Raw genomic sequence first — 14,596 nt, 5'->3', positions numbered from 1 at the left:
GCCACCTCTTCACCTCGAAGCTGAAGCAAGTGTCTGTCTGACACTCTGCTTTCCCTCTGTGCTTGCATGCAGCACAGATGTTCAACAGCTGTGCAAAGCTACACAGGTCTTACTAGCAGCTCTGTTCAGGAGTGTGGGGCTTGCTGCACAGCTGGGGTGAACACAGAGAAGATTCAGAGCTTGACTGCAATGTCAGTGTGGATGGAGTTGTCTGTATTTCACCACAGGGGGGACTGCTCATGCTATTGCATTTCCTTCAATTTTGAGCAAAAAGTTATCAGAAAGGTAATTAATTGACCTACAAACTCTTTTTTGTTGTTGTTGCTGATGTTGTCCTCTGCTGGATTTTCCTGTTGTTTTAACAACAACTGGAGTTTCTTTTCAACTGAGAATGAGCAGTGGTGTAGATGCTGTGACCCAGCAGTCCTTACATAGACTCCCTTACACTGGTGCCTGTTTTATCCATGCAGGAAGAGTCCTAGGGGATTGAAATTGGAACTCTGTGTTTAATCTACAGAACAGCATAGTCTGAACCTTCATGATTCTTTCCTTTCACGTTCAAATCTCTCCCAACAGAGTCTCCATAGGAACTGACATGCACTTGATTTCCATGCAGACACCAAAAGCTACAATTTGGAATGCAGAGAAAACTCATTGCATGACTTGCAGATATTTGAGAGAGGAAGCCTAATCAGCATTTCAGACTCTTCCTGCCTCATCAGTAGTTCAGGTCAACAGCTGAACCAAAGCCTGGACTGCAGTTCATGAGAAGCGGGAAGGTAAAAATTTGCTGCCAGGATATGAAAGTACCGATTCTGTGTGCAGGTCACTTTTCTACAGCCTCCACAGGCCTTCTTAAAAGCTAATGTGAGTCACCATCAGTTGTCCATGCATATGTACTGACAAGAGTGGGTATTTGCACATCTCATTTCTGCAGAGTCCAAAGAAGCTCCTGCATGCCCAGGTAATGTCCCATCAAGGGGAAAAATTACTCAATTGTAATGACCTGAGCTGATTCAAAATGAGAAAAAGTCTCTGCATAATGAGAACTTGATAGAGCATGAAATTCACTTCACAGAAGTTCTCTGATGCAGCTTTATATGAATTTAGGTCTTTTGAGGTTGGCATTAATAGTGCAGAATAGTGTAGATGAAGCCCAGGGAGTACTCCACATTTACAGCTGTGTTGCAAGTAGTGGAACAACTAAGAAGAGATCAGTGATTTTCTGAATAAAAGGTCAGTAGCTTTCTTCCTCCCTTATCCCTTCTTCTGTTGTTTCCAAGTAGCAAAATTTAACCTGAGACAAGAAATAACTTGGGCAATATAGCCATAAATGAAGGCCTGCTTTGAGACAGCACCAGTCTGTACTCAGCTTCAATTTCTAAAAACTTACAAAGAAGACCTCTTGAGGCATGTAAATACCCAAAGCAGCACAGTAGAGTTAGCATGGTTTTGAGAAACAATTTTGCTTGAAATGAGTGGAAGTGATGGACCCTCTTTGGAGCAGTCCTTAATTTTTCTAGGTACCTAGCTGAAAACTTGCTAAACTTGGAGGTACACTCCTAAGTGTGTTAAAAAATTAAATTTAGGCACTTTTGAAAATTCTGTATGCCTTATGAAGCTTTATGAAGCCCCTCATGGATGTCTTATGTATGTCTAAAGAAGCTTTGGAAAGCAAATGAGGCAGAACAGGTTCAAAACCAAGAGAGATATAAGTGGGACCTGTATTACTTTTACTAGTCATATAAAAATAGACCCTGCTTGGTTCTTGGCTTCCTGTGATGTGAGGAAACAACTCATAGGAGAAAGCTCTTTCCTTTTAGGGTTATTGTTCAGGAAGACAAAACAGGAGGTAAGGGGAGGCAGAAGCAAAGCATGGTCAAGTGCTGCCTCACAGCAGCACATCTCTGGAGCACCTACCCCTGGGTATTTTTCAGATATTATCTGCCTTAGAGAAACGTGACAAATGTCAATAACTCTTGAAAGGTTTGAAATAATATGCCAGCAAAAGGATCTATGCTACATAAGTGCAGAGCTTATATGCACTTATACAAACAGCTTGTCTGCTTATCTGTAACATTATTGGTTTAGAGGCAGTGCCCTAATGGAAGCTTTATTAGGACTTTCTGTAATATTTCTTTTCAAAGGAGAAAATTGTTAAGCTCTTCAAGAATTACCCTGCATGTCAATTAACTCACTTTTTGAGATGAATCATTAGGTATCTAAGTGTCTCGTAGTGAGCAGCAGGGAGTAACATCAACACTTCATGTATTGCTTCTAGTCGTTCATCAGGATTGCAGATTTCTGTAAAAACACCAAACAGGATTAATGTTAATAGGTCTTTCCATGTGTACACAGCAATAAATCAGGAAGATAACTTATTATTATGGAATCATTTACAAGCCATTGACTGTGCTTGCAGGGATAAATATTGCACTCATAAATGTGATGCTTATCAGCAATTTCTGCATCCTCAAAAAGAAAAAAAAAAAGGTTTTAAAAAGAAATCAGCAACAAAGACCTCCCAGGAGTTATCTCCATGGTCTGTAGCTCTATCTACAGGTCTGTCTAGATACAGTACCTGAGCTTTGTTAAGTGCTTCATAATACTATTCTGCCCAGAACTGCCTATTTAAATATGTTACAAAAGATTACTTTCATAAGCCTTCAAAACTAGATCAAGTGTAGATGTATGACTTTAGGACACTATGCTTGAATATGTAGGTTTAGCTAGAGACTGAAATGGCATGGAATTACCTCAGGATTTCTCAATGTATTTAAATATGTAAGTATCAATGATACCTACATATACTGAGCATCAGTGCTCATTTAGAATTGTTTGGCAATCTTTCTAAAAATTTGAGCAGGATTTACACTATTCTTTTATCTTGACATACAAAAAGACACTGAAACCACACTTTCTGATACTAGTCAGTTACTTTGATACCATACATTTGCTTTTATTTTTTAAACCTGCATGACATCCCATCTGATGAACAATCAGGCAAAAGCTTCATGTGAATAAAGGACATGGCAGAGAAGGAATGAAGACAGTGCCCATTTCCCCAATTTTTTCTGTCCTTTCCTTTAACCTGGACAGCTTTACGGACGGGAAATGTAAATAGAGGCTGGTACAAATGCTAAGCAATACTTACTTGCTGCCTCTATGAACTTGGAATAGGTGTCATAGGTGATCACAGGAATTGGTAAGTCTCTGAAATATAGCTTCAGTGCTCCAGCAATGATGTTTATGTCTGGATAAATACTGGCAGAAATATCAGCCTTGTCACCATCTAGAAAAAGAGGAAGAAATCTGTTTAAAAGCACCCTAATTTTGATGGAAGCAAGGCTAGACTTCTAAGTCAGATTTATTGTGTGCAACCTGACAAGAGAATAAACCTGAAAGTGCTTGGAAGGCTTAAATGAGAATATATTGCTACCAAGTTTACAGTATATCAATGAGGAATGGTAGTTTCTTTATGTTTTAGTAAACAATTTATTTGCTCACATCTTTTGGAGGGGGTGGTGATTACAGCATCCATATCTGCAGTGTACCACCTCAAACATACTGTTTTAATGTTGGATGAAAAAACATGCTAATAACATATTTCTTGCATTTAGCCCATTTATTCACTGAAACTAAGCTATTAATAATTTATTCTGACACAATATTTTCCATCTGCATAGGAATATGCACCATATTTTCATCCCTATTTGGAGAAAGAGAGGCATAGAGAAATAACAGAAATTTGCAATGACCCTCAGGAGACCAGTGGGAAAAATCAAGAAACATCCAAATCTTGCATGTCTTGTACCAACATTTCCATAGTGATTAGCTGAAACGAAAGCTGCCTTATTTTCTGCTATTTTATAATGTCTTAATACATGACTTATTTATTTATGGCAAAGATCTGAATTCAAATAGGCATGCTAAGGAATTTAGCTATACAATTATTCTGAAATGTGCAGCACAGGTTTTTAATTAATATGGATACTTGTAATGGATGAAATGCTAAACAGATGAATCTAAAAAGGCATACATTTTGTTTGCCACAATGTAACAGTTAGTCAGAACTCTAGGAAAGAGCACTTTTGAACACATGGGCCTAAAATTTACAGGTGTTGTTGGGAAGTCCTGGCTTGCAATGAGTGAAGTTACAAAAGTAGCAGCAATAGAGGAGCACTATAATTTTTCAAGTTCAAATGACTACCTCTGCTCTGTATTACCTAGTGCCCTCATAATTTTTTCTCCATATCAAGAAATTCTGCCATCCTCCCTTCCTGGGACCTCATTATCTTGGTGGTCTTCCAGTAGAAGATGGTTAAGTAGGGGATGTAACTGTCTGGATTTAACCCCCAGCTTTAACTCAGGTTTCTTGGAGCTCAGTTATAACTGTAGTCCCTGTTTCCCACCCTTTAGCTAAGGACACGAGGCTTCCCTCAGGGCAGGTGGAGCAGGTGAGGATTACATGGTGAGCGTGGTGATGCACGGTTCTGCCTGCTTGTGCAGCAGAGAGGGGTTTGCTGTGTCTGCCAGGAGGTGCAGGCACAAGCTTGGGCTGCTGCCACCAAGGTGCTGACATGTTGTAAAGCCATTGCCTTGCTTGTCTCACAGTGACAGGGCTTGTGGACATGCCCAGATGCAGACAGATGAGTGGGGGTGCTTGATACCAAGATGGAGATAAAGGCTCTCACAGCACAGTAAAAGAGTTTATATTGATTGCAGACATTTTATACAAACTTATGGCATCAATCTTGCTGGGATATGTCCTGTCCAATGTATGCACATAATTCTCATTAAGACTAATAGCACTACATGTTCTCATCAAGAGGAGATTATATGCTTAAGTGTTTAAAACAAACAGCCTTTCTTGATGCAGCTGAGCAGTCTGAATACATCCATCAGCATTTAATTTAATACAGCATCAATAAGCCCTAGGAGGATGTTTGCACTGCCCCAATCTTTTGTTTAATCCACACATTCCAGGCACGGTAGCATTAGTCTTGTAAAGCTTTGTGTGGAGAGCTCCATTTAATTGATGGACACTGAGCACTCAAAATGCTCCACTGAAAACAGATACCTCCAAGGAGCCAGCAGCTGCATCAGAACAGATATAGCAAAGCACAAGCTTACATCTATTATCCAGGTCACCAGTATACTAAATGGAAGTGTTATTTATTTAGTACTTTTACAAAGCAGCCCAGCAAGCTTCCTTAGAGGGGCACTTCAGCTCGAGGTACTTTAAAGCACAATGTATTTCAAACACACTTCTTATTTACATATGTGCTTACTGTAGGAAAAATGATGAATTCCTGAGTCAAAGATTTTACTCTTCTCTTCAGAGACAAATACAAATGCATTGGAAATGCACTGAACTTTATTTTAAAGTGAGCCAGCAATACATCTGTTATAATATACCCTGCACATTTTTTAGCAGATATGTAAGGATTCTTGTGTGTATGCATATATGAATTACATGTGGTTTACATGGTACCTTCTGCATTACCACAATAATTTTTTCACTCTTCAATGCAGGAATTCTTTTGGATTGTAGCTGATATTTTCAGTAAAATTGCAGCATCCATTTGATAATGTAGTTTTGTTTTTATATATTTTGGATTACAAACACGTAGTCAATTTCAGCTTTACAAACCTAATTCTACCCAAACCCCATAATTTTTCTTTCTTTGTTAGTTTGACTCTCAATGTATCTTGCTGTATTATGTTGAAATTTGAGTATCTCAAGAAAAAGAAAGTTTTTATTCTTTTTCTTAAAGGTTTCAGCTGATTTTGGATGCCATAGAAATTATCAGTAGTTCATTACAGAATGAAATAGAATAAGTATTACATTCATAAAGCCTCAGCCATGCCCTCTGAATACTGAATTAGGTTTTATTTAAGTTCCTTTCTCCTAAGTGTTTTTTTTTTTTTTTTATTGCACAGCCTTTACCATGCTAGCATGTTTCTTTTAGTTTTTTCTTGGCATTTGACGGGTTTTCAGCTACACTGGCAAAAGAGTATGATTTAGGATGCCTCTAAGTGCTCATGTAATATTTAACAGCATAATATTTTTAGCCAGTGTATTGTACCAGCCAGTTGTACAAACAAGTGGGGGGACAGAATGTGGTGGTGACAATGGCAGCTCTGTGGACAAAACGCACAATGGGTGTTCTCTGGATGCCACAACGCCACAGCTCAACAATGCTGACAGAGAGCAACTGTCATTCTACAGCACCAACATTCACCAGATTAAATAAATCCACATTATTCCCCTCCTTCTCATTACAAAAATCACTAAAATGGAACATTGTAAAAGCCTCAGAGAGCCCAATGCTAAATTTACAGTAGGGGTATTTACACTGCTTGGGCCTTGGAAGGCAGTTTAAATCAGATGAGGACCAACTTCACCCCTTTTAAAAACCAACTGTCACAGCTACATTTGGCTCAAGTATTGTTATGTGGAATGCCATTCTCTTCCAGAGATGGGAACTTTTTTCTGCTCTTGCTGTAATTCTTTGGAAGCACCAAGTGAGTGGCTCTTTGTCAGGGCAGAATTAGTCAGAGGGAGAGCTGGCTGCTCTTCATGGCACCCCTTCAGCTGCACATGAGATCAGCAGGAGAGGTCCCCCACAGCCAAGTCAGCTCCCATGCCTCATCCTGCTGTGTCCTGCGGTCCTCTGGCCCCTGTGGCTTGATGAGGAGCTTGGGACCAGAACACTTGATGGCATTATTTGAAGGGTGCATCCTGTGCATTCATATGGAAGGACTCCTTGCCTGTCTGTTTTCAAACCCTTTTACTCAACGCTGTATTTCTGGAGATGTGAAAGTGTCCTGGAATTTTATCCAGGTGCCTGGGGACTGACCCAGAAATGATGGGCAGGGAGGCACCTCTGGAATGCTGAAGTGCAGTGTTCTGCTACCACAGACACCTTCTCATAAACCCTACAACTTCCATTTACAAAACTAGCTAATGTTTTTTATCCCTGCTCTTATTAGAAGGTTGTTTGAAAGCCTTGCTTTCAGATGGTTAAAAAATGGTCCTTAAATTGTTAAATGAAATTTATTCCTGGACAGTGTACATCCTCCAGTAGTGTGCCAAGACTATCAATTAAAGAGTTCTCTTTCTGGTTCATATCCCTGCTCTCAGCATCTCCTTTGACTGTCTCCCCCCCCCCACCCCCCAAGGTAATTTCCTGTAATTTACTTTTTTTTTTCCCCAAGTTTCTTTTCTGTAGTGAATGTGGAAATATGAATTCTGTAAAACCCTCACAGACAGGTGGCATCCCTGTCTCTTAAGGATCTGACAGGGAAACAAGCCCTGAGCTCTCAGGTTGGAAGTGTCTTGCCAATTCAAACTTCTGCCAGGTGACAGCCATCTTCAAGCTGCACAGCCCACAAGTGAGAACATAAAACCCCCTATTTTGTTTTTCCTTAAATCCTTTCCTGTAAAAACTCTCAACTCTTCCTGATTTTCCACCCCAGTTCAGGGAAAAACATGTTCAAAACAGGAAAGTGTTGAAAGTTGTCAGCTTCTGGTCCCTGAATACTCTAGTTCTCTAGGTCATAACATGATCTTGTTCTTCATTCTCCTGCTTTTATTCATGCTTTTTTATTTATAGCAACACTCTTTCCTTTCTTAGCCCTTTCTCCCTCATGAAACTGTTAAAAAAAATGAAGACACAGATTTTGGTCTATTTCTGCCCATTGGCCTTCCCCACAGCCTTTGTATACAAGCTCTGTTCTTGCTTTCTCTGCTTTCCTCTTTATTCATGCTTTTTTTTTTCCTTTGGAAATCCAATACTGCTAGACACCTTCCTGTTTCTAGGTGCTGCCTGTCTTTTTAAATCACACTGTCTCCCTTGCTGTAGGTCTAATCCAAGTGTGCATTGCCATCAACTATGCTAGGAGTATACTTAATAAATAGGCAATAAACTGAAGTGGCTCCAGTGCTTCAAAGCATTTGCAAAGGAACTGCAGCAATGTTGAAGTCATACTCAGATATAAATTTAAATCTGCTTGCTTCCAGCTTTTCCCTCTACAACCTGTGCCTCTCCTTCTGGGTTTCATCCAGGTTGTTACACTTAGATGAGAATTAACACAGAGAAAAAAAGAGTTTGCCAGGCCAGATCTACCTGCAGGGAGCAGAATGGCACCTATGAGGACTGTGAGCCTCCTGGGATCATTGCTTCATGTGGCACATCTGGAACACTATCTGGCCATGACAGCAGTCATACCACTGTGCATCTCTCTGGCCCAAAGAATGGCTGACCTATGTGTGTGTATGCATATGTTCACAGCATCCAACATATTTACTAGTTTGTATTATTTTTTAAAGGATATTTCAGGATTAAAACAGCCAGTTTAGAAATTCGTGGCTGGACTTTCTTTATGGAGATGTCTGCATAACAAACTGCCTCCAAACAAGAAATGCTGAGGCACAGCAAGTGTAAGATGTGCTTCCCATAGACATTGCTGGACTGTAACCTCCCCGGGAGCCCCCCATCTCCTGCCCATGGGCTCCCAGGGCCGTCAATCCCTGTCTGAGTGACATCACAGCTGTCCCCAGCTGCACCTTGCTGGTGTGGGGCCATCCACCCTCCTGGTCACTCCCCTGACCCACAGGCTGACTCTCTGGCTTGGCCTGGACCTGCCTCGTACCCATGGACTTGTGATCACAGGGCTGTGTCTGACCCTATTCCCTACCTTGGCAGAGGAAATACCTGAAAAAATTAGGTAGGAAGGAAACCACTATTTATGAGAAATGAGAAGAATACTCATGTAACTTCTCAAATGTACTTGCAAAGGTATTTTCTGTTAATGGAGGCCCTACCCTGTTGCTCACTTACATAACACACTTAAAGTTAGTCCTGTGTGCAAAGACTGTGTGTACAACCAGAACCAACATAATCAGCTCAATCAATTAGAAGGGCTATGAGGATGGTAATCAGGTAGAGTTTTAATTGTTAGTTTTTCAATATGCTGTACAACTCATCTCCTCACTGCCCCTCTCACCTGTTGTTCAGATGCAATCATGTGCACAGTGGTGCAGCGCTTTCTACAAGGCTGCATGCAGAAGGACTTCCCAACTGGAGTTCCTGATCCTTAAACTCATAAATAGATTATTGTATTGTAAAGTGCTGAGTCTATTAAAGACAGGACTAACAACTTTCCCTGGTACCACCTATGCTCACATTTATACTAGGTCCCTAGTCTGTGCTGCTGGGTTTAGCAATCATCCAACCCCCCACTTAAGCTTCTACACACCAATATCTCACGTTTAATTATTCCTTCCAAATATCAAACATAATTTCTTCTTATGAAAAGGACTACAGATCACTTTAAAGTCAGAAAAGACAGGTTGCTTTCTGTTCTTCTGCTTTTATGTCTGTTTCATTACCATGGTACATATATAAACCCTGAAAGATCTGAAATGTCCTAGAACTGAAAGCTTAGATTAAAACTGTACAAGATTAAGAAATGGTGTACCTCGATCAAAGGCCATTTTCACGTCTTCAATGTGCTCAGTAAAGCCTGAAACTCTGTAGAGGCCCTCAGACTTTAAACCTGAAACAAAAAGTTCTTGTTAACTTAGCTTCAGTAACCAACAGGTATTTAAGTCGAAGAACAATAAAGCAAGAACAGCAGACCTACTAAGCACAGCAAAATGTTATTTGTAATGCGAAACTCCAGAGCAGTTAAGGAAAGAGCAAGATGATGTAATTTTTTTTTTTAAAAAGATTAAAGTATTTTAGAATTTATACTTTCTGATTTTGTTAGGTACATGGTTGATTTGATTGTGTTAGAGAAAAATACTGCAATTTGCTAATGGTGAGGCATGTGATGTTATTACGATTTATTCATTTTATGTAGGAGATTTTCCTGGATTTGGCTATAATTAATAAAGCTTTAGAGGTCTCCCTTCCTTTTACCAGTTGCCTAATGACAAATAGCAACACAAGTAAAAGACTGCCTTTCTCTATGAGCACAATTCATTCCTGTTCTGCTGTCAGCTTTTACATATACACAGCTGATAGATGTGATGGATGCAGTCCTTCCTCACACCAGTACATCCCTTCTACAGTTCTTTCACCACAAGAGATCTGCTCACTTGCACAACTGCTCCACACCAACATGAAATGCAGGGCAGCTCAGCAGAGCAAGCCGAGTTACACACCCATTAATCATTTCAATCCACAAATCCCTAATTGTAACTATGCACTGTGCTAACCTACTTATAAGTTCCAATATTCTTTGTCTTCTTAAGAACAAAATCAGAATCTTTCATAGTTCTATGGCAATTAAGGAAAGAAATATAAAGATGTTGAAAAAAAGGAGAGCAGGCAGCAGATTTTATCTCAATCAATAAATGTACAAGTAAGTGATTAGATCTCAAATGCTATATGGCTCCCTGCTATATCATCAGAGTAAAGCTTCTGTCTTAGTCCATACTATTCTTTCCATTTGTCCCTGTGATGATGATATAATCCTGCTAGAGCTTTACAGAGCAGTGCAGGGGATTTACTAGTAAGTCTTTGAGTCAATTCAGTAGATGATGTGTGGGTTTGAAATCCCTATGGCTAGTATCAGTGTGTTGCTATGCAGATTACTGGGATGCCATGAATTCAACATTATTAGATTCCTGTGCTGAAGCTGTGACTAACAGGAAAATTTGGCTTATTGGACAGCACAACATGCACATTTGCTATCCAAAGGAAAAATACATGAATATTACAGAGGGGATACATGATTATTGAAGGGGATATGTTTTTCCTTCAATCTGCCACACATCCATTAACCAAAAACTTGTCACAAGGTTGAGTTTTGGCTGTGACGTGCTGCCTGTGCCACAGGAACCATCAGTCAGTAACTGAGCATCATGAGATGTGTCCTGCCACAAAACACCATAGGCCCTGACCTCACTTGCCCGAGTCACTTCCAGTCACTCGTGTTCTCCTGCCCACAATGTCCATAAAGGTTATTAAAAATGGATTTGATTTAAACTGATTACTCTGAAATGGGATGTGTCCCTAGGTATGTTAAAATAAAGTAATGAAAAAAGACACATAAACATGAACTTGAAAGTTCACTTTAAAGTTCACCCCTTTCAGAAGTGTAACGTAATACATGTTTTGACATGTTTTCAGAAAGCATTTCAGGGAATCGCATTAAGGAATGCCATGATTTAATTTTACTAGCTAATGCAAAGCAATGTATCACCTGCACTAAAAAACCCATTTTCTCATCCTGTCCTCAGTGTGCAGGAGCACAGCACTGTGTTCTAGCTCAGCACATAATTCAAGTCATCCTCCTTTCGCTGTGCCTGCTGCTCTCCCAAGCACACACACCTCTCGCTTCGATCTCCCGGATGCAGGAATCCACCACCATGGGCCTCTGGGTGTTGTGGGCCTTCACCAGCGTGGTGAGGTCGCAGCAGTAGACTCGCTTTATCCTCTTCAGGTCTGGCTGGCAGTCGTTGGGCACGTACTTGGAGCACTGCTTGTGTACATTCAGCCCGCAGTCTACAAGCAGAGTTAGCCACGTTAACTCATTCATTTATTAATACTAATGCTGACAGGTCTTGTCTAACAATTTATTTCCCTGCTCTACATAAAGCAAGGGGAACAATTTCCACACCAGTCAGGAAAGATAGAATAGTGTGGAGATGAGAAGGATGAGAATGAAAATGTGTAAAAATCTCATGGTGGGACAAGTAAACTCTAGCAGGGTTGTCAAAAAGCTTTAAAAACTCTGGATGCCCCTTATCCTCTGAGATGAAGGAGACTGCTGGTGCAGTCTGGATCAGTTCATTACCGGACACACAGCTCCAGGTGTTGCATTTAAACATGTGAGACTTAACTTGTGGGTATTTTAGATTAGCTGTAATTAAAATTGGCACAGTAGTTACTGTCAGTGGCTGGCTGTCCTGCGGCTTAGCACAGATCATGGTCAGAGAACCTCAGATTCACCTGAGCACTCCAGCAGGGACAGTGCTGTGAGCCAGCATGCCTCACTCCCCCTTCCACATTCCTGCAGTGTCACATTTTGGCTCGCTCTGCCACATCAGCAGACTCCCCATCCCTGGCTCATCACTTCACTGGTGCCTAAGTGTCCCCCGTGGCTTAGCCTGTAGGTCAGCTTAGGCACATAAAATGCTGTGAAAGGCGTGATGTAAAAAAGTGATTCATTTCACAAATAGTTCTTGGTGTCTTACTCCAGAGCCAAATACTGCCCTTGGTTGCACAGGTGGGTTTCTGTTAAACCACCACTGCTTCACCTCCACAAATTGAATTCTTCTAATAGATTCAAGTATTCAGCCAAATGAATTTATAATCTTCAGTAAAGCAAACACCACCACCATGAATTGCATTATCTTATATAACTCTGATTCCTTTTTTAATACCTTCCCAGTCATGCTCATCACTGATGACCCTTTGAGTTAATTTAACATTAAGCTATTAAAAATGTAAACAGGACTATTACTTGCAGCATGTTTCAATATTATACTCTCTAAAATATTAATCAAGGAAAATCATAAGCACATCTAAACATTTAATGGAATTGGGTAGGTTTTTGTGTGTTTCTCTGTGCAGTTATTACTGCATAATTCATTATTTGTGAAATCTAAACAAATGTGAGAAGCTGCAAATAGGATCCTGCCTGCATTGTGTTCAGTGCTGTTCTCCAGGCATGTGAAGTTAAATTTAAATGCATCTGTGTAGTTAAAGTTAAATGCTGATAATTTTATGAGGGAGACTATTATGTTTCCTACTAAATAAATATGCCTTTTCATAAGTTTAATATTTTATGTATGTGAACAAATACAGCGCTGTACATTAGGGAGGTCAGGTTTTGCACACTTGTGTTTAAGATCAAATAGCTTGAAAAGCAAACTGCTATTTCTCTTTTTTAATGTCCTTCTCATATTCTTTGTGTTACCACTATTCACCTACAGTCTCACCTGAGACTACACTTATTAAAACTGTGCATTTGTGAAAGCTATTTTGGTCCTTCAAACTGTGATCTAAATTAATTTTAGGTAACAACCACCTCCTCTGCCTATGAAAGGCAGATGTCAGGGTTGGATGTGTTTGGTGCCAGTCTGAGATCAGGAATGCCCAGAGGGCAGGGCAGGAAGAGGTAAGAAAAACAATTTTTTGAAGTTATTTCAGATCTGCAGAAATAAGTTATGAAAATGCATTTGTAATGCACCACATACTAATTCACTTGCTGAATCCAAAAGCCCATGATGTGATGATTATTGCATTTTTGCACAAAAATTGTTTTCCCCAAAAGAACAAACAAACTTAAAATAATTAGGCACTATTAAAATGCCAATACAGGCACCAGAAACTAATCCCTCTTGGAAAATGAATGTCATATTTTTTGTTTTTATCCTGAGGTGGGATACTTCAGGCTTGCAGCAATGCATGGTATTTTTATGGGAAACAGGTGGCAGCAGTCTTTTTTGCAGATGAGGGCATTTCCCAGCAGTTGGTAGCAAAAAGAGGAGTTATGAAGCCTCGTTGCTGGCTGGCTTTGCCATTTCCAGTGCTTGCATCTTAAGACATAAAAAATCAGGGATAACTTAATCATAAAGAACAAGTTTGAATGTATACAGCAGGCACAAGCAGGATCAAGGTACTAGGAGAGGATGTAACTCAGCAACAAAGGGCTGATGGCTTCATTTCTGAACCAGCTAACGAGGCAAATGAAAAGGCTTTAAGTTCTATGCGAGGATTTCCTGCTTTGTTCTTTAAAGAAATCCCAGCCTTCCACTCCTGCAGGGAGTGCAGGCTGGGGTGGGACAGGTGTCTGAGCATTTCAGGAGAGTGACAGAAGAGGTTGGAGTGCTACCTGAACACCGCACTCCCTGAGCGATGAGACCCCACATGAAGTTGGCGCAGTACTCACACCAGTGCGGACCCCGAAACGTATGGACCTGTAACACAAGTGGGGGTGGGGGAAAGAAATGGGGTCACTGGGAGGCAGATGGTCTGACAGATGGAGCAACTGAAATGGATAAACAACAGAAGACTCAGTAGGAGTAAATCTTTAGCACATAGTGCCCACATCCTTCCAACGTCTAGATGAAATAAACCATGGGAACAGAAATTTGCTTTGATCTTGAAGTTTATCTTTCAGTACGCTTAACATAGCAGAGAACCAGGCTGTGGATGACACTGAAAACAAATAATTTTTGCCTGCTGACATTCTAGCTATAGCAAAGGGGAGGAAACCAGGAGAAAAATAAGTAAAACTAATAATCCAAAGAATTGTAGATAAAACCCTACCCCAGTCTAGTAAGTAATTTGAACTCACATAGGAAAAATGTCAATAGAGTCTTTTTTCAGCAGATCAAACTTCATTTTGCTGCAGTCCACACACAAGTAAATAAAGAAGAATAAAATGATTTGTGTGCTGACAAAGCCCACATCTCCCCAGCCATGTTTTGCACACCACTGCTGCTTCCGCCACTGCTTTTCCAAAGCTACAGCAGAAGATCTTTTTATTTAAGATGTGTATTCTGGTAAAGTAAGCATTTAATTTTCATTGAAATGAAGAGTAAATAGTGAGGTCTATGCCCCTGTGAATGGGC

General features: G+C 40.3%; 1 protein-coding gene across 1 annotated transcript in view; it reads right to left on the bottom strand.

The window, feature by feature from the left end:
- Positions 1–14,596, bottom strand: part of CHN2 (chimerin 2) — a 158,065-nt gene that overhangs the window by 3,197 nt on the left and 140,272 nt on the right. Inside the window, exons 8-12 of the mRNA XM_058801892.1 lie at positions 13,855–13,939; positions 11,346–11,519; positions 9,487–9,564; positions 3,155–3,292; positions 2,199–2,304 (exon numbers count right to left, since the gene is read on the bottom strand). Coding sequence (XP_058657875.1) covers positions 2,199–2,304; positions 3,155–3,292; positions 9,487–9,564; positions 11,346–11,519; positions 13,855–13,939 — 581 coding nt within the window. The remainder of the gene's footprint in view (positions 1–2,198; positions 2,305–3,154; positions 3,293–9,486; positions 9,565–11,345; positions 11,520–13,854; positions 13,940–14,596) is intronic.

The sequence above is a fragment of the Ammospiza caudacuta genome, chromosome 1 (genome assembly GCF_027887145.1).
Source record: "Ammospiza caudacuta isolate bAmmCau1 chromosome 1, bAmmCau1.pri, whole genome shotgun sequence".
Taxonomy (NCBI): domain Eukaryota; kingdom Metazoa; phylum Chordata; class Aves; order Passeriformes; family Passerellidae; genus Ammospiza; species Ammospiza caudacuta.
This window is presented reverse-complemented; position numbering and strand designations above follow the sequence as displayed.